The 20,286-nt window shown below is 42.0% G+C and overlaps 1 protein-coding gene across 4 annotated transcripts in view; it reads right to left on the bottom strand.

Annotated features, from left to right (window-relative positions):
* Positions 1 to 20,286, bottom strand: part of FNDC3B (fibronectin type III domain containing 3B) — a 188,077-nt gene that overhangs the window by 61,234 nt on the left and 106,557 nt on the right. For all 4 annotated transcript variants that reach the window (XM_021548251.3, XM_085587356.1, XM_085587357.1 and 1 more), the window contains 2 exons: positions 7,047 to 7,105; positions 939 to 1,096 (listed from right to left, as the gene is read on the bottom strand). In XM_021548251.3, the coding sequence (XP_021403926.1) occupies positions 939 to 1,096; positions 7,047 to 7,105 (217 nt within the window). The remainder of the gene's footprint in view (positions 1 to 938; positions 1,097 to 7,046; positions 7,106 to 20,286) is intronic.

The raw sequence follows: 20,286 nt of genomic DNA on the forward strand, positions 1-20,286 counted from the left end.
GAAAGTGTCCTTCCCACTTTAGAAGCTCAGCAGCACACACTTGACTGTGGAGATGCTCACACTGGCTCACAAACAGCTGCTGTAAATGCCAGAAAAAAGTAAAATCAGGCAGCCTTTCCCTGGTTAATACACCCTTTTTTATTATCCAAGAGCTGCCTTCAGCATACCAAGAGGAATACCCTAATTCACAGGACATTTTAAGAAAGGAGATGGCTTGGTCTCAAGAGGTAATTCCTTAAATGCTCTATCACCTGGACTTTATTTAATGAGACTTGGGAAGGATTAGCTATTTCACAACAGCCAAGGTCACATCTCCAAATTCTCTTTCCTAGACGTCATTAGCAGTGAAGAAGAAAGGCATAACACCATATGTACTTGATCACAGAATGAGCTCAGAGGATCACTGCAAGGAGACACAGAGAAATCCCTCAGAATTTTTACTGAAGCCTGCTGAGAGCCAAGTATTCGGGGTTTTCTGGGGAGCCTCTGTAACCTACTGACTGCCCCACTCCCCCCTCTGCTCATCTAAGACACTGCAAAGCACCAAAACCCTCACATTTTTCTCGTTAGCTGAAATAACAAGATTTTACTGTTCTAAATTCTGCAAGTCCACACAAAATTAGCCCATTAGGAAGGCAGCTCTCCTGCCTGCATGGTGTACACGAAAGGTTTTGACATTTAGCATAAAAGAAAAGGTAACCTTTTCACTGGCAACGGGATGATGGCATCGAAGGCAGGGTGTGCCACGTGCCAGGGAGGTGGGTTGGGGTGGCAATTAGGGACCTTGTGATATGAACTCCACCAGCTTCCTGCAAGCTCCTCTGGTGAGGAAACGTGCCTTTCTCCTGTGGCTGATGGCCATGCCAGGATACACCCTGAAAAGCTCAGAGGATTTACTCCTAATGAAACAAAAAAAGTGGAAAAATGTTGGTTTTTACCTGTAAATGATCTTGTATTTCCCATCTCTCCCTTTATCTGATAAGGCAACCTCGTAGGTACAGGTGTAAGGCAAACCGTTGTTGTGTCTATCTGCATTGAGAAGGCCAGGGGGAGGAGACCAGGAAAGCAAAACTGTTCTTGCTTGAATATTTGTAACCTATAAAAGAACCATCAGTTAATCTGAAATCTGAGGAAAATCCACTGTTGGGTAAGCATCTGCTTTTTGCTTCCATCTTCACAGTCAATTTCTTGCAAAACGGAAATTTCTGAGCTAGAGTTGAAAAGTAAATGGTCAGAAATGATCAACAACACAAACAGAAACACAGACTCATGGCAAAAAGTGATCTCTAAAAGATAAGGAATACAGAGGGAGGTTCCCATGCAGGGAACTGGCTCATCACTGTCTGAGCATCCAGCAGAAGATGCCTCTGGAGGTACCTGCTGCTGTGGCCATTCCCAAAAGGGACCTGGAATTAAGTGAAGCAAAGACTTTAACCTATAGATGGTTTTATACACAAATATTTTTCTGAAGTTATTGCTGGGGAGCTTTTTCAATGAAACTCTGATGGCTTTTTCAGTCATCCTGTTCTTTGTTGCCACTTGAAACCACAGTAACTCAACAGCAAGTCAGTAGAAAAACCCAATTCAACACGAAAATTTATGCTGGCTCAAAATCACAAGGGAAAAGAGTAATAGAGGTCCAACCTGTCAGTTAAAAACTACATTGCAAATCAATCACTTTGTGCCTTGACAGAAGGGCTGTGTGTGATTTGCAGTCACCACTGCGTGCAACAACCCTGTGGCAGAGGGATAAGTAATCTTTTTTAATAAAGCATGGAAAAAGTACCTCAAACTCCTGCACCAAACCAATTTTATCACCCCACCAGTGCCACTGTATTCTTCTGGAGAGCCAGGCTCACACAGCTTGCAGAATTAGCATCACCTTGCTCACCAGGAGAGCCACTGGCACATCAGCTGCACACAGGCAGCAGCAGCTTCCCAGAGAGCAGCCTTGTTATCAGGCCAAGAAAGAAGAATTAAAAAATCCCCCCTGCCACTGTCTCACAAGAAAAATAAATAAAAAGTAATAGCTTCACTGGTTATCTGGGAAAGGCAGCACATTTTCACACTAGCCTGCTAAAATATCCCAGGAAAGCCTCAAAGCCTCCAAAAACTCAAATGCTCTGCCACCAACTCCCCACTTTTGCTGATGAAAATAATGGTGTTTTTCCCTCTTAACTGCAGTGAATATATAAAGAATATTTTTTTAGTTAGCCTCCATATGGAGGAATTAAGGACTGAGGGTTTATATTCTTTAATTTTCCTATGAAACAAATAAAAAAAACCAGCAAAACAGCATCTATAATTTTGACAGATTTTTGCAACACAAGGAGCAGGATGTTGTTATTTCAGAAGGTGTAACAAGAATGCTGCAGGTGCTCAGTTACACATTTCCTAACTTTTGTTGAGACAAGTGAAACCCCTTACCCACAAATTGGAAATGAAGTATCACAAATCAACTTTCAGGGACTGCTTGTTTACAAATCCAGCTTCTGGATATCTTTATATAATGGGGAATATTTACCTTCTGGTGTGAAAACACATTGCTTCCAGCTGATGAGCACTGCAACTGTTGTGTCTGATACCCATATATCAACCAGATTCTTTCTGAGCAAGTCATAAATCCATTTTTAACAGCCTGACAAGTAGGTGACACCATGAAATGTCTCATCATAAACGCCATGATCTCAAAAGTTAGAGATTTTAATTTATAGCAGCACATTTAAGTCTTGCCAAAATAAGAAAACCTTTGCTCAAGCTAATGTGAAAAATAAGTTTTAAGGCAAGAAGGTTTAAGTAGCATCAAGCTTTCTTTGTAAAAAACATGGATGTGTAAATTGTTTTATGAATTTTCATGGCATTTCTTGCTTTAATGACATTTTCTTATCATATTTTTCTGATGCTATGAAATCAATGTTTATTTTAAAATCTTGAAGCAGTCTGATACTGGATAAGATACCTTTTAAACATCTTGATTGATTGAAATAAGACAAATAAGTTAATTTTTTGAGATATACACATATATGTATACGCACATACATATGTAAATGAAACTGTAGCAAAGACACGTAAAGCTAAAAATCTGCATTTAAAATAATATTTTGATCAAAAATCTGATTAACAAGATCCAAATAGATTTTAGTTTTTTTTAACAGACATTACTAGTATGCCAGCTCAGCCCATCAACATGCAGTTTCTTTTATTATGGAAATATGCTTGCATAATTGTTTTTCATAAATTCAGACAGACTTGGAGCTGGAGGCACAATATCCTGCCAATGTTCTATTGAAATGTTTTTCTCTATGACTACTCCCAAGGACACACGTATATATTCCACATACGGCAAAACTCTGGCCCTCCATGAACTTCAGCAATCTGTAAAAAGTTAGGTCTTGGGTTTCTTAAAATAAGAGAAAGTATCTTGTGGGCTAACTGCTAGAAACTGTCAGACTATTTTTCTGAAGGCAACAGAGGATAAAAGTCCAAACCCAGTTGCTAAGCTGCTGCAGCTACACCATTAATTTCAGAGGGAAGGAGCACCCGGAGTGGCTGCTGGCTGCCTTGGAGCTCGTAGGTACACAGCAACTGCTGCTGCAGGTTTGAAAATAAGCACCAGAAATGGTTAAACACCAGGCTTAGCTGCACTGAGCACACACAGCAAGTCCAGGAAAGCAAGTGAGGGGTCACTGTCCGCAAGATAAGTAAGAAAAGGCAAATCTATTCCCTCCCTGGGCTGTGCACGTCAGCTGGGAATGGATTTATTTGTGTGGCTGGAGATAAACCTATCTGCTGCTCCCTGACCAAAAAGCTGATACCATATCACAGTCACCTGCCAACATCTCCTTTCATGGCCAAAGCCACCACTGAGTTTACCAAGGAAATCCTACCTGGAGCAGGAAGCACTAGCTTTGCTGTGAAAATAGCTAAGTTCAATAAATGGGGTTTTGACATGTTGAGAATAACAAGCAGGCACTTGTAAAACAGTTCCGTATCTTTACCTTCAACTTCCCCAATTTACACAAAAACCTTTCCAAAAGGTACAGACCTGCACCAGCCCTCTCCAGGCTGTAAGGAGCAGCCCAGCTACCACCACGATGGTGGGCATGGCCCTTCTGGACTTGCAGACAGAAATACTTCACCATCACTTAAAAACAGCTTATTGTTCGTTCACAGTGCACTAATTCCATCTGGCAAAATGGAAGCAGCCAGAGCATCTCTTCCCAGGCTGGGCAGGTAAATCTTCATGCTGCCTCTGAGTTCCCCCAGCCTGTCTCATCTGTCCCCAGAATCACTGTGCTGCTTTGAAGAGGGCTGGCTCGGCCTTTTAGCTGAGACCTAACAAAAGATTCTCCCACAAGGAGTTCTGTACGTCTGCTGAAAAGCAGAGTTAATTAGTTTCTGAAAACTTCTCAGTTTACACAGTAAATGCCTCCTTTCTGCTCTATCAAAACTCGGCGGTGTAAATAATTATTCCATAAAGGCCCCTGGGAAAGAATCCAACTCCTGCACCACTTCAATAAGGTTACAAGACTGATGAGTATCAGCCCTTCCCGTCTTTCAGGTAATGAAAAATGTTTCTGTACAACTTCCATTATCTTTCAAATTCCGGGTTAGCATTCACAGGCATCGTGCGGTTCGGGGCTCATTGTATGTGTGAGAACTACACTGCAAGCAACATTCATTTACTCCCTCAAGGGCACGGTTTGAAAGGCTTGGGGGTCAAATGAATTCACAGTTATTACTGGGTTGAGATTCTGCTTTTAAATTATGGCTCTAATCCTGCAATTTTAGGCAAAAACCCCCAGTGATTAAATATGAGTTTCTCTGCAGAGCGAGTCAGCAGGAGCAGGCTGCCTTTTGGAAAGCCAGGCTGATGTCTGAGCTGGGCTTTGACAGAGCCCTGGTGATTCCCCACAGTGGGGGATGTCCCCCCGAGCCCCTTGGCTGTCAGATTTAGCCATTTCACAAACCCAGAGTCAAGTTTCCCTCCTCTCACCAAGGTATTTCTTTCAGAGAATGATGACTTTGTCTGTGATAACGTGAATTAAAAACATATTTCAGCTGACACAAAACCATGGGGGATTAAAAGCAAAAGGTGCTTTTTAAAATTCTGGCTGTTAAAGAGACAAAGCTCTGATTAAATTTACAGCTCAGCTCCACACCTCTCAAACAGGTAACAACATCTATTATTGAAAAAAGACCTTCCATGAAGTAAAATTTTTTAAACTGTGTATATTTTGTACTCAGAGAAGTACCTGTGTGATCCAGACACCTCCCAGTGATAGGTCTCCTGCAGAAGTTGCTCACAAGGCTAAACCCTTTGGATGGCTTCATCCCCCATGGATGGAGAGAGCTGCCCACTTGGACAAATCAAATCCATGTGCTGCAGACACAGCATCACCCACCTGTCACTGACTCACCACTGTGCTCTTTTCCTTTACATTGTTTTATTTTTCACTTATATATGCACAAGATTTACCAAGAAACATGACCAAGATGACTATTTAGGCATAATATGATAAATTTCTATCAGATGTAATATTGACTATACACACACAGAATCATTCACAGCAATTCATTATTTGTGAGAGTCCTGTGAGTTTAATTATTCACAAATGTCAAAGTTACAAAGAGAGAATAGATAATCTCCAACATCGCCTCAGTAAATATTATTATTGAACCAGCATTTGCCATGGTTTGGATTTTTTTAAAATCCTATTTTGGTAATGATGAAAGAAAAATTATTTTTGTCTATTTTTTTTCTTTCTTTCTGCTTTAAAGGCTCTGGTTACCATAAATTTAATTGTCCAGATCTCAGAATCCTGCAAATTGCTCTAACAGCTTCTCTTCCTACCTCTAAGGATAAAAGTATGAAACAACACATTTTTCTTGTCAGCCCTCTGGATTTTTGTAAAAGCACCTGGCTGTGGCTATTGACCAAATGAGTAACACTCAGGTGGTCCTTGGTACTAAAATACTGACTCCCTGTGTACAACAGCTCTGTGATAAGTGCACTTTTTTCCCTTCTGAGCACACCAAAATGCTTCAGCTCAGTATTGTCACTTATTTCCACACCAGTGAAGTGACTTCCTCAGGCTGTCCTGCCATGCCAGGACAGCAGCACCTACTGATGGAGCAATCTAACACCAAACCCCTTTTGTATTTATTCAGAACAAAAGCACCCATCACAACAGAGTCCAAAAACTCAGCCTGTGCTCACAGCTGGCTGTCCCTGAGCTCTACCACTCCTGCAGCCCAGGCTCCCCCTGCAGAGTGTCTCTCAATCAGCCTCCATCAGCTGAACCAAACCATGAGCTTTCCACCACTATTTTTCATTTATTTGCTTATCTGTGCCCTATCTCTCCAGCTGGAGAGAGCAAAGATGGGCTGTGCTTTGGGATTATGGGCTGTGCTTTGGGATTTCTGCCTCCCTCTGCCCCATGACTGCTTCTCCCAGTGCTGGCTTGGACCATCCATTCAGAGCCACAGTGCTCCTCTGGCTTTCATCTGACACCCCCAACTAGAAAAGGGCTCACAACCAGATTTATTAATAACCTCACCTGACTGCAGTCACACACTCAGCATTAGGGTTATTTACAGGGTGATTCAATTCCATCATAATTTACAGGCTTTTATGGCTCAGACAAACACAGACTATAGTAATTTGCCATTGAATAATAGAATTAGCTTAATTTAATCATGATTAAAGACATAAATTGCTCATGACAAAGTTAAACCCAGGGGAGAGGGGGTAAGAGCTATGCAAGTCACCCCAGTGCACTGAGTTCCCCATTGCAGTATGAATACTGGGAATTGTCCTCTGGAAACAGACAACTGGTGCAATTCCTGGAGTGGGCAGAGCCCTCAAACACCCATGAACACAAAAGATCCTTCAGATTTATATCCCAGTAAAATGAGTTAGTGGCAGCAATCTGCTAAGGGAAAAAATCAGAGGTGCTCCCCTGTGAAATCACCAGTATGTTGTGACACAATCTACTTTTCACATTTGCTATTGTACGTCTGTGTGGCAATTTGGGATCACATACCTGTGGTTTCTCCATTCCAGAAAGAATGTCCTGAACCCTTTTTGTTTCTGAATCAAATTCTGTAAAAGAGAGAATGTGGAAAGAGAAATAAAAATAAATTACGAAAATTAAACAAAAATTTCAGTTACATAAATAAAAATAGGGGAGGGAGACAGACATTGCAACATGAGTATCAGTTGCCTTGTGAATATAAGGCATGCAGCTACATGGATTAATATTACAAAAAAAATGTTTAAAAATGAGGAGGCAATGAAACTTGTAATTGCAGAGATTCAGAAAACTGAGATTATTTGTAGAGGTGTCCTCCACAAACAGTGCTATTAATTGTGATTTGCATTCAGACAGTAAAACCAGGGTGCTGTTTCTAGAACTCAGCTGTGAAGGAAGCTCAGGAGCTCCTCGGTTCCTGCTGAACCTAACCCTGGTTTGTTACCCAAACCCACCCTCCCTCCAGCAGCTGCAGGCTGGGCTGTCCCCCTGCCCACCAGGGCTCTGAAGAGGACAAATGTCCCTGTCCCATGCAGGGAAAACCCAGGGGAGCCACACAGGAGCCTGTCCTGAGCCCCAGCACCCACCCTGCAGCCACCTGTCCTTAAAGTGGGAAATGCCCAGAGCTCCTCTCCAGCCACCTTCCAGCTGTGGAGGCAAATTCCAGAGCCTGACCAGCAGCATCCATCCTCCCTGCCTGAGCCTGGTGCCTGGCACAGCAGCTCCTGCAGGCTGTGAATGCTGCCCCTAAACCAGAGGGATAATTGTGCAGAAGGTGCTGCAGGGGCCATCCTCTGAGCAGTGGAATCAGCCTTTCCCTCATCCTCCCCCCTCCAAACAATCTTGAGGTAAAACATCAGCTCAGAGTAATGAGGTGACACAAAGCAGCTTTATTCCTTTTGGACCACAGCACAGAGAGGCCTCACTTTCCACTACAGTATTCTCTAATGGAAAACTAGGAACATATTTTCCTGGGGTTTTTTTTATTATTTTTCTTTTTTTAAAATATTAATGCAAAAAAGTTTGCTCACCAAAGCAGAAGAACATATCTTACCTAAAGCAAAATGACCCAGACATCCTTGGCATAGGAAGTAAAAAACATTAATAAACAGGTGGGATCAGATCAACAGCTTTCTCTAATGATTCCCCCAAAACCTGACCTACTTCTTGTAGCCCAAGAATGTGTCTTTATTTTTGTCTGTGACCTGCTTTTAAAAAGTAGATCTTCTTTGTAAAAATTCCATGTGCTCGACTGCCAAAAAATAGAATTGGCTGAATGCTGATGGCAGAATTCCAGTGTAAATGCCCATCTCTCCCTACAAGAATGCACCTTGGTGTGGACTGGGAATGACAGATCTCCTGCTGCACACATTCCTGTTTTCCTTTTAGTCTCAGCCACTTGGAAAAGAAAGGAGCAGTAATATTTCAGGAGAAGTTGAGGATAGCAAGACTGTTGTTTTTCCATAGCAGATAACTCTCAGAGTGTATTATAAAGAGCATCAACTGGCAGGATTGAGCCAGAATATGATAATACTGATTTCAAAATTTCACAGATGGACTAAATTTGCTAAAGGAAAAGGCTGAGATGATGATCTAAGTGAAAGTGTCAAAATTTGGGGTGTTTCAGAATGCAGGGTTCCCTTCAGCATCAGCAAAGAAGTTGAGCTGTGCCACAAAAGCCTGGAAGCAGATCAGCACAGTGTGGAGATCCTGCAGGCTTATCTCGAAGGGATGCTAATCAGAAGCAGCTTCTGCAGCTCTGAGTGTAACAAAAAAGCTGCTACTATTTTATCGAAAGTTTCTGGTTATTATGTCACCCCTAATTACAACCCCCAGAAGCTGAGTGTGAATCACTCTCAACCTTAAATCCCGAACATGTGGACTGAATTTTCTTCCCTCTCTCTGCTTTCTAGCAAGGATACTCTGTCACACTGAGCAGGAGAGGAAAACAAACTCCGAAGCCCAAAGAAATCTCATTTCCCTCTGCCATGAAAGGAGATTGCTTTGTACAGCAACTGAGTCCTCCCACCCTCTGCAGGTCAGGGCTGGGGGTTCAAACTGCTCCAGGCACAGGAGCTGACTCCAAGACTTAAGAGAGCAAATAAATAATTTAATTACTTCAATCAAACTTCTCAATGAAGTGTCCTACTCAGGGAATTTTTTACATTAGTGTCCCAGCTATGTATCTTGAGAGGGCTCTGGGTAGCAGATACAGAGGCTTGGGTTATTACACACATGTGGACATTTATGAGGTCAGTATGGACATTTATGTCACCAAGTGTTTATACAGATAAGCTGGAGGTGGAAGACAATTCTTCAAAGACTTTGGGGAGAGGGAAAGAGGGAATGGGATACACATAACAAATAATGCCCTGTGAAAATAAAGCAAATGCTAAAGGCAGAAAGCACTAAATCTCACAAGTGATGTCTAAAATAGCATCAGAGAACACTGCAGGCTGAAAGGGGACCTCAGGAGTGGTTATGAAGAATTACAGTATTTTCAGAATTTCAAATACTTAGTTTCCCACTTCAAGAGCCATTAAAAAAATATCTCGGGCTTCTATGGATGGCTGACTTCCTTTCTGTAATAAACATGATTATTCACAGTCTCCTGAGCTAGACTAAGCTAAGGAGAAGAGAGACCTGTCCCAGATCCCTCCCTCAGTAGGGAAGTTGCTCCAACCCGCCAATCTCTCTGAGTATCAAGCTCAACATCTTCCTTCCAAGCCAACAAAGAGCAGAAAGCCTTCTGAAACAGAAGACAATAGAGAAGGAAAGAAACCATCTGATATGCTTTATCTGACAACACAGAGCTGCTGGAGGGCCTTTCCTCCTGGCTCTCTGTTGTCACTCAGCAGCCACCAAGGACCATACTCTAAATTAGCTCACTGGAGCATTTAGGGACAAGGACCATGAGCATCTGCTGGACATCACAGACACAGTGATGGAAAAGTGGGCAAGAACAGCAGCAAGAAATGGGCAAGTCTTGATGTAAAACAGGCAAGTCAGGTTCAAAAAAACTACCAAGAACTGCTCAGGAAAGGTGGTGGGTGGCTGAGCATGACTCACCCACCTGGGACTAATTGTCCCTGAATAACAGACAGTTGATTTGCATTTCAATCTTTGCCCCTTCCTCTTCCTCAGCTGATGGAGCACTGAGTATCTGACAGGAAGACAGAAAATATGTATGTCAAACCCCCCAGATGCTGGGGCTGGCAGGGGCAGGAGCTGCTTTCCTCCCTTGCCACAGGGAACAGGAGCTCAGTCACATCAAGGAAGTGCCAAACTAACACTTCAGGTCATTGTCCCATTTTAACTTTTCCTCTCAGCATCTGTTCCCCACATCTGTCATGGCAAAACTCTTCCTCCTAGGAGGAAGCTGGGGGTGGGGATGAATTCCTTGTGAATGCTCCATGGGGTCCTCTGAGGGACAGTACAAAAATCTGAGTTACCCTGCTAATCTCACTGTCTGAGAGACATTACAGCATCCCCAGCATTAGGTTCTAATTCCCAGGCTGTAGGTTCTTTGGATCCAGTGTTTCAGACTAATCTTTTATTGCAGAAAAAGCCAGCTGAAAGACCTGGGCCACATCAAGTCCTCTTTTTTTTTTCAGAGTTTTGAATCATAAACAAAACTCTGTAGATACACCCAGGAGTAAATGCCCCTAAAATCTAAACACTTTCTCAGCAGCTGTTTGGTGCTAACAGGGTTTCAGTGTCAAGCCTTGCTGAACTAAAGCTTTTTATTTTGTGCTTCTGTTAGCCTGTGTCTATGTTCCTTTCTGCACGTACTGCACAAATATAATTTTCAGACCTTTCCAACCATACTTTTAAACACCAAAACACCAAGCACAGCTTTAAAAAACAGGGAAAAAATGTCAGTTCAAGGCAAGTTTGAAGTTTCCATCAGTAGTTTACATGTTTGCATGAACAGCAGCTGTGTATGTAAATGGTTTGAAATAGCTAAAAGCTCTAAACTAATTAAGATTTTCCCATTGCAAATACACATTTTAGGTTTGTTCTGCATTCTTTCCTTCGAAGAGAGGAAAAGGTCCAGCTCAAGACTTAGCTTCTGGCCACAGAAAGTATTTACTGTTTCAACAGCCTTTCCATTCCAAGGGAATGACATCAGCACTAGCACTTTGCACACTCTGAGTCGAATTCTCAAGCAGAGCTCACAGATATGCCAGTCATAACATGACATGCTTTCTCAGAATTTGTTCCAGATTTATCGGGGCTGTGACCGCCTTTAATGCTGGGAAAGATCTTTCATCAGTCACGTACAGCACAACCTACAGCCCCCGAGAAAAGGAGTTCTTCAAAACACAGCCCAGCTCCTCTGCGAGCTGCCTGCCCGTGTCAAAGCTGAAGACACCAAGGAGAACACATACAGACTTCCAGGGAATTGCAGAAATGTAAGTTAACAAGCTCCTTGTACAAGAACAAACCTAAAGCTGCAGATGTCACGCAGCAGCTGAGTCACAGGACCAGAGGGGATGTGACAAAGTCACCGAGTCCATCCTCCTACACTGAGACATGCTCATCCACGCCCAAACCGCTTCTCTGAGACTGCTCCCTGGCCCGTTCTCCCAAAATAAAGGACAATTAAATAAATGACCTCCTGCCCCATGATCATGGTCATCTCCAAACTTCTCAGCCAGGAAAACCCCCACAGCATCTAACTCATCATCACAGGGAAGATCTTCTCAATTTTCCCTGCTGCATCTGAAATTTATTCCTTCTTTCCTGCACATCTGCCCCAGGCGAGTTCACCACCCCTTCCTTTGTTGCCACCTTTCACATACTTGCAGGAATTTCTTTAACAAAACAAGCTCATTTCTCCACACATGTATGTAAGAGACGCCACCTGCTGCTGTCCTCTGCCACATTTTTAAAATTTGTTTCCATCCTTCAGAGGATGTGGCACAGCCCTGCCCACCATGTGCCAGCTGAGGTCCCGGCAGCACCAGAACTAAGAACCCATTTACAGAGCTTGCTTAGAAGTTTACTCTTTGTCTACAGAATAACTTGACCCTTGCTGCTTGCAACCTCCTATTCCTCCCAGAACTACCACCTAATTAAAAAACCAGCAGGTCTGAGAACAACTAGCTGCAGTACAGTAGATGGCTCTTGCCTTGATCAGACTTTTTCTTTAAAGGCCATTACAGAGCTCTCCTCCTGTCCTGTTCCCCTTCCCTGACCCATCAAGCACTCTCAACCCTCTCAGAGCCTGATATGGACTATAATTTAATAAGCCTCAATCCTTATTCCATCCTTCAAGCCCTTAATGAAAATATTGAATAAAATTAGAGCGAGGACAAATTCCTGCCTAATCCAGTTTGATGCAGCTCTCCAGTCTGCCAGGGAGGCAGCCCAGGACAGGGCAGGGTCATGGATAAACTGCCAGGATACAGATGTGACACTGGCAAGGGCAAATCCAGTGTCACACTGAACACACAGGGCTTTAAAAAAACCTCCCCAGCTGGTCAGAACAGAGAGCCCTTCAGAATAAAAAACTTGTGAAAAAAAATATTTCTATTCAAAACAGTCAATCACACCAATCAATGTGAACCTTTTAGACACCAAGGAAGATTATAAATGAAGCCTGGACAAGTTTTCTAAATGTTAAATATCTCAAATTTCTGTTCATTACATGAAAGCTAATAAAAAAGATCAATGATAAAACACAACCATGACAATCTCTCTACCCTGACAAAGGTAGATTGATGTTATCCAACTTTAGATACAATTGTTAAAACAAGTTCTAATTCTTTAAAAATTGCTGTGCATGAGTGTATCACAATTTTTCCATTTCTAAGTGCCTTCCCACTGTTGCTATCTGATTTCCCCTGCTAGCATACATTAATTAATGTCTAGGAGTTTATCTTTCATTTTTCCTTAAAGACCAAAACATATATAGATATTAAAAACAAAACCGAACAAACAAAACCCCTGTATATAATCCAGAAAGGCACATTTTCAGATCTAAAATCAGAAAAATCAAATCTCTAGTCATCCTGATTCACTGTGACAATAAAGCAAAGGGTAACTGAAGTGCTTTGCCTCAACACCACTGTGATTTAGGCATGAATTTAATCCCACACTTCAGAGATATCCTGGCCACAGCCCATATTTATTGATCTGCTAGTTTCACCATGACTGCTTCAGTATCATATTGTCCATGGGGATACTGCAAAATACCTGGAGTGCAAATTCACAGCTCATCCTTCTTTAACCAAAGGCACTTCCTATCACATGGATCAGGATCAGATGTGGGAGCATTCAGATGTACATAGTGAAGTCACCTGGGCTAGAAAGTGTTCTAAAAATAAATGTGAGGGCATCCAATCCTCCCTGCCCCCCATTATTGTTTGGATCTATGTTTCTCATTGGGATGGAGGAAGGAAAATAAGATCAGTAGCAATCAGCAAGGGAAATAAAAGGCTGGATGCAAGGGACAAATGGAGGGTAAGAGACATGTTGGGTTTGTTTTTCTCTGCTTCTTCACTGCTACTGCTGGAAGACAGCAAAAACAACTCCTACTTTACTGGCTGGAGATCTGAGCGAATTCCTACTGTGAACACACAGTTGGTCCATTAGAAGGCAGAAAAGGCTTTCTTAGTAAAATACAGCAACCCCCCCATCTCCATCACTTCCATCTGACATCTCGAGCGAGCGCTTTGTGCATCTCCCAGAGCAGATAACAGAGGCAGTGCACTGGGGATGGCTGCAGCTGGCTGGGTTTGAAGGAACACCAAACCAAACAATGACATAACCCACAGAAACAGAGGAAGCCCAAGCTGAATCTGCTGCAACAACAAACCCCTTACAGCAGGACCTCCTCTTGGAGTGCTCTCTTTTCATCATTTTGACCTGCTTTAGCTTCTTTTCTCTGTCAAAATATTTTTTCTTTTTATTTTCAGCAGCTTCCCTTTTGCTATCCCGTTACAGCAGCTTGCACCCTATGTGGGGTTGGAAAGACAATAAAAGCTTTGCAGATAAACCAAGCAGTGTCCATCCCTTTATTTTTTGGTCAAGTATCTGACAAAGAGACTGAAAGTCCCTCCTAAAACTTTCCTGGAGCTCCTGACTCCCACTTTCCAGGTAGAAGGCTGATGTTTTGTTCTCACTACAAACTTGGCCAACAAGCACTAACCTTTTCCTTGGAACAATGATGTTCTGCTCACTCCTCAGAATTTTGTACAATAGCTGGGATGCATGGAATTTCCTTATGCTTAATTCCTTCAATTTATTTCTCTGCTGCTTCATGCTTTGTCCTTCTCATTTCCCCTCATTCCCTGTGACTGCCTGTGTTCTCCAGGCTGAGGAACCCACGGTCATTCAGGAAGGGATGTACCTACTTGCAGAGCTGCACCTTGCTGTCAGCAGCACCCCAGGCTGCCTCAGGTGACACGGCCATAAAAACTCTACAGGCTTCTCCAGCTCAAAGCAGGGGCAGGGGATGGTCAGCAGCATGGCTGAGATACCCGGGCTTCTTCAAATGTGAAGCTGGCTCTGACACCAGCCATGAAATTACACCACCTGGCATTTACAGAGAGATTTCCTCTCCAAAACAAAAGCAGGAGCCTGGGCATCATGAACACACAGTAAAGGAGGCTCACAACTCCTCCTTGCACTGACAAAAAGTCTGACAGCACCAAGGATTAGTCTTCTCTTCCCAGCTGGGTCACTGACAGCTCCATTGCATCCCATCCCAGTGTGGCTTTGTCACTCCTGAGTGTCCCATTGGGACAGCCACACCAAGTCCTGCTGGGCAGAGCTGAACCCTGCACTCTCCAAGAGCTGAGGTGGAAAGCACAGTTCCTAACAAGTCTCCATTGTACCATTTTAGAGTGGCTTTTAAAATCCTGTGTCTGCTGCCCCATGCCAGTGAGGAAATATTTTCCCCCTTGATACCATCCCCAGTGTAGGGGGACAATGGCACCAGTACTGAACACAAAGCAAAATGTACTTCTTGATGTTCAAAAATATGACCACAGGCAATTTTGTCCATAAAACCCTTTGCTAATCTGCCTATTACACAATAAGAGCATTTTCCTGATCAAACACATAACTAGCAAAATAACCTGCAGAACTGCATATTTGCACAGAAAAACAATCACACAGCACAGCCAAAACAGACTCCATAGGAGTTCCAAACTTGTTGGGGATTAAACAGAGCTCCTCAGCCAAAATTAACAACTTCCTTGGCAGCAAACCTCATAAAGCCACCGAGTTTGCTACAACAATAGGAAGGCAGCAGAGCACTTCCCCAGTGCAGAGGCTCAGCAGAACCCATCATGAACTAAAGAAATTAAAAAAAAAAATAACTGCAGGCCAAATTTTGCCCTTAGTCACAGCTCCTCAACCTTGCTCAAATCAAAGCAGAGATGTCTTCTTTATGGTGGGCAGTTCAAAGTGCTTTGGGATGCTGGGTTTTAGCAATAACCACCATTTCAGTTTCAGGAACAGAGTCAGAGCAAAGCAGGCTATTCATCCTCTGTGAGAAAGTAAGCAGGGAAAACTTGCCCTAAAACAGGATAAAACAGGAGGTGTGTAATCTTTTCACTGTTCTTTTGTCTAAGCATTTACATTAAAGAGAAATTTTATTTCTCTGCACTACTTACACTATTTGCACATCTTTAAAAGATGTTAGATTCCACAGGAATAAAAGTTGAAGCTTTTTTTTTTTTTTTTTAATACAACCATTCCAAATTATGATGCTAGAAAGGCAAAGATTTTTTATGAAGCCTACACTGGGATTTTTCAGTGGCAACCTAGTGAGGGGCTGCAGTTACAACATTCTTTGAATAAGCCCCAACCTAAGTTCTTCTATCACCAATATAAATTACTGACCTATTTTTCCAGATGAAAAGTTTGATACATTGAAATTGCAATGAGTGGTGGAAGCAATCATAGTAATCCCAGAAACCAAATAACATCTTTCTCTTTCCACTCAGCCCAGGTACCACAGCTCAGAGATGGGGGAAGGCAAAGAGCTTCCCCTCCCATCTTTAAATTAACCCAAACACCTACAGATTGACAGCAGAACAGAAATAAATTATCTTCCTCATGGCAGATGACAATCAACTGACTCAAGCAATCCCAGCCTAAATTGTTTTGCAGTCATGTCTGAAGGATGAACTATGACTATATGAGCTAGAAGGATATTAAAGAGAACATTTAATAAAGATTGGGGGCTAAATTTATAAAATGCAGAAATCAAAAAGGCTGATGTAATCTTATCTGTGCTCTCTCACGCCTGAAATGGGAGGAATGATTTCAAGAATATTTAAAAAGCCTGATCTATAATGTCTGTACCAACTTCCTCCTCACGAGCTGAAAGAAGTGCATGGGCAATTAGCAGTCCTGTATGCGACAAGGCCAAAATGTGATCCTGGATATTAGCACAACCAGTCTGACCACTAAGAAACCTTCCAAATATTTAAAATATTTCACAGAAATATCCACCTGATTACTCCTTGCTGGGGAGGATTCAACAGACCTACAGGAATTTCAGCTCATTCTGGATTTCACTGCTGAAATGAAACTGAGGCACAAGTCACATGAATTGCAGTAAATCAAAGCAGCTGTTTCTAAGTACAACTCCTTAGAGGGGAAAAGAAAAACAAGGGAAAAAAAAACAAAAACCAACACAAAAACCAAATTAAAACTTCAGGACAACATCTTTTATAATAAACCTTGAAGAAAACGGAAATGACTGCTTCATTTTAGAACAGCTTTTAACCTTTCTGCTAACTGCAACACTCAAAGCATCACCCTACATGAAGGGGTGACCTCATCCCTTTAAAAGCAAATATACTGAATGCCACAAAAACTTCAGAAATCAAATTCCACCCTTCCTCAGAAAAGGAAGAGTAACTGAGAGGGTTTGAAGCACAGCCTAAGGAGTTCAGTAAACAAATCCCATTACCTTCAGGGGGACATGAAATTTCATTTCACCACCTTTGCAAATCCAGCTGGAAATACAGACAGACATTGTTCAGAACATCTGGCTATACAAATAAGTGTTGTTCATTAAATCCTTAGACTTAAACACATTTTGTTTTTTATAGTCTGGAGGGAGGAAATGTTCTACCTCTTCCCTATAAATACCCTCTCCCTTTTGGCTCCATGTCCCAGCTATTGCCAAATAAGGGAAACACTGTTCCCTTCCTTTGTCGGTGGTCCATGTTATCTCCTCCTAACTGGTGAGGATACACTGCTTATCTTGCTCTGAAGCTGTGAGGTCTTGGTGTAACTCTTCTCCTCATCACAGGCATTTAATCAGTGAGCATTTAAACAGGATAAAAATGTAGTTTGTACCTTTTTTTTTTTTTTTTTTTTTTTTTGCTGTTGGGTGGGTATCCATAAATTATGTAAACTCCTGGGAAAAAGGTTCAGATTTCAGTCTTCTGGATTTGACTGTCAGTTGCAGCAGAAGCTGCAAATTCTTGAGATAATATGAAGATCCTCTGGGAGAAGAGGTTGTGCCTTACGTCATTTAGCACTGACTTTCTGATAAATGATGGAGCAGACAATTTATCCAGCTCACCCTGCCAAGGAGATCCTGCTGGAAAAATGAGGCAAGGGAGGGATAAAGCAGATGGGAATAAAAATATGAGAGCCTATAGAAACTGATCAGGATTGGGAAAAAGAGCTTTGAGGTAAAACACCAGCCACTGCCAAAAGGGTTTATAAGCCCTAATAAGGTCAAACATGAGCCCTGGAGCCAGATTCCCTCACTCTTTACTAGATATGCCCTACATGTTCCTCGGTGGACTTTGAGCTGTGCTTCCTTTAGCTGGCACACTTAGGAAGATTAGGGAGCTTCCAGTGCCATTTATTTTGTCACAGCTGCTGTGATGAGACTGAAAAATGCAACCAGAACTGTGGTAACCCATTCTGCCCCATGGGTGGCTCACAGCCATGGATGCCCAGACCACCACGTCATAACCACGCTGGATCATTTGTATCCACATTGCCACTCTCCATTTTCAGGTGAAAGTCTGAACAAAACCAAGTTTGAAGCATTTCCATTCTCCTTTTTTAACAGCTGACACTGAAGATGGGAGAATATTGTGCAATTTAATTCAGACATGCTCCCACTTAGCTGATGAAGAATCCCTTATCTGCAACTTCTGGTGCCAAAGTTGTGGAGCTGGTTCTTTAGTCTTTCAAGATAAGTGCATAAAAATAGAGTGTATCTCCTCTCTCCCTGTGTCAGCCCTTCCCAGCTTGCAGAACTCTGTGCTCACAAAGCAGTGTGCTGTGAAAGAAGGGGGGCTGCCATGGCATTCAGGCTTCCCATAAACTTTGGGTTCGTTCCTGCAGTATGGATAGAGCAAGAGAATACCTCCCTGTTTGTGACAGGAGACAAGATCTCACAGGATGGCAAACTCTTGGAAATTATCTGCACACAGGCAACTTCTAGGAAAGAGTTGGTCAAGAAGCCTGAGAAGGAAGTACCCACAGGCAGCTCAAAGCAAAACACTGCTGGGTTTGGAACTGGGCAAAGCCATGGCAGAGGCAGGGAGTGCACTGGGCAGGGACTTGCTTTCCAGCACCATTTGTGATATTCAGCTTTTACCCTTCTCCATCGAAGCCCCCATGGTTTAAGTTAAGCTTCAAGACAGCAGAGGAAACAGATTTGTTCCTCTCCCTCAACAGAGTTTATTACAGTGAAGCTGGATAAACATTTTAGCCATTCTTTTTGCAGAAGATAAGTCACAAATTAAGCCTGATCTGGATAAATTCTTGCAGGCAGGCAGAACTTGGGAATGTACTCTACCTGAACCCTGCAATATGTTTCTAATACAGCCATCAGTCTATATAAAGCTCACTTAAGTGGTTACTTTATGTTACTATTAGGCAAAAATATTATTTGCTGAGAATCTGTGTGGCCCAGCTAATGGAGTTCAAGCTGGTACACAACAGTCTACCTGACACTCATAATCACTTTGTTTACTGCCTGAACAAGCAATTCACAGCTTATTATTTCAGAGAAAATACCAAAGATAAAGACTTTTGAAAAAGCAGGCAGACTTCCAAATAGAAGCAAACAACAGCACAAGCTCAGTCATGATGTGGGAGATAAGGTCAAGGCACCAGAATATCACACTGGAAATTTTGGGTGTCTCAAATGAACACTGGTTTCTCAAGTTCAGACTATGCCCTAATTAATGCATCCCATTTCCTCTCATGCATTAAACCTTACAGAAAAACAGCACAGAGCACACAAAATCTATTTCTAATGAGATATAAGTCTGAAGCATTCAGACAAGTAGTATTAATGGCTAAAACTATTTTAAAAATGCAGTAGGAACAGTAACACCATTTGGAATTCATGTTTGATGCTGATCTATCCTCTCAAGATTCCACACGTCTCTGGTTCTACTAAATATTATGTTTCATGTTGCATTATTTGGTATAATACTAAAATTCACTCAACCTGACAGATGTATTTTACTCTTCTGTGTGTTTTTTTCAAAGCTATTAATAAAATCACTGTGTCAGTTTTGACAGATTGTTTTCAAGAGACAATCTTATTGAAACTCCTTGTTTTATAGAAGCAAGTACATTTAGGGACACAGAAAAGCTGCATTTAACATAGGGGTATTTTGTATGTCAGCAGAAAAAAACATTTATGATCAATTTTCTCTGCAGAACATTTCTACACTGATATAACAAATGTGTTTTAGCATGTACTAAATCATCAGCTCCCAGCTAAAAGAACATAAAATTTATAACATGTATTGCCAATGTTTCTCAGCTTCTTTGCTTACATGGACCAAAAGTGATGAAACTACTCTTCTAAGGTTTTAGATGTATAGGCTATACAGGCACAGATAAATGTATGACTCAATAAGCAAGATGGATTCAGGACCAAAATAGAAAAGAATTGACAGGATCTAGAATGAGTAAGAAGAGGAACTTCGCCTTGTTCCTGTCTGCACTGAATCACAGCTCTTACAATTTACCTTTAATTCACAGGCTCTGGATTAAAACAACTTGATACAGTTAAACAAAAATAGAAAAAAGCCACACGCTTTTCCTAAGTATATTTAAATGTTACGTGGAGGATTGAGAGAGAACAGGATGGGGCTATACCAAGAACACCTCAGCTCTGGTTTCTCATATGTCACCCACTCCTGCAGAGCACATCCCACCCCATTCAGGGATACCTGAGGGTACTTCACCTCAGAACTTCTGCTTTGCCAAGTTAAGTACTTACTTTAAAATGTTTTCAAAT

Source organism: Lonchura striata, chromosome 9 (assembly GCF_050655825.1).
Source record: "Lonchura striata isolate lonStrDom1 chromosome 9, ASM5065582v1, whole genome shotgun sequence".
NCBI lineage: Eukaryota > Metazoa > Chordata > Aves > Passeriformes > Estrildidae > Lonchura > Lonchura striata.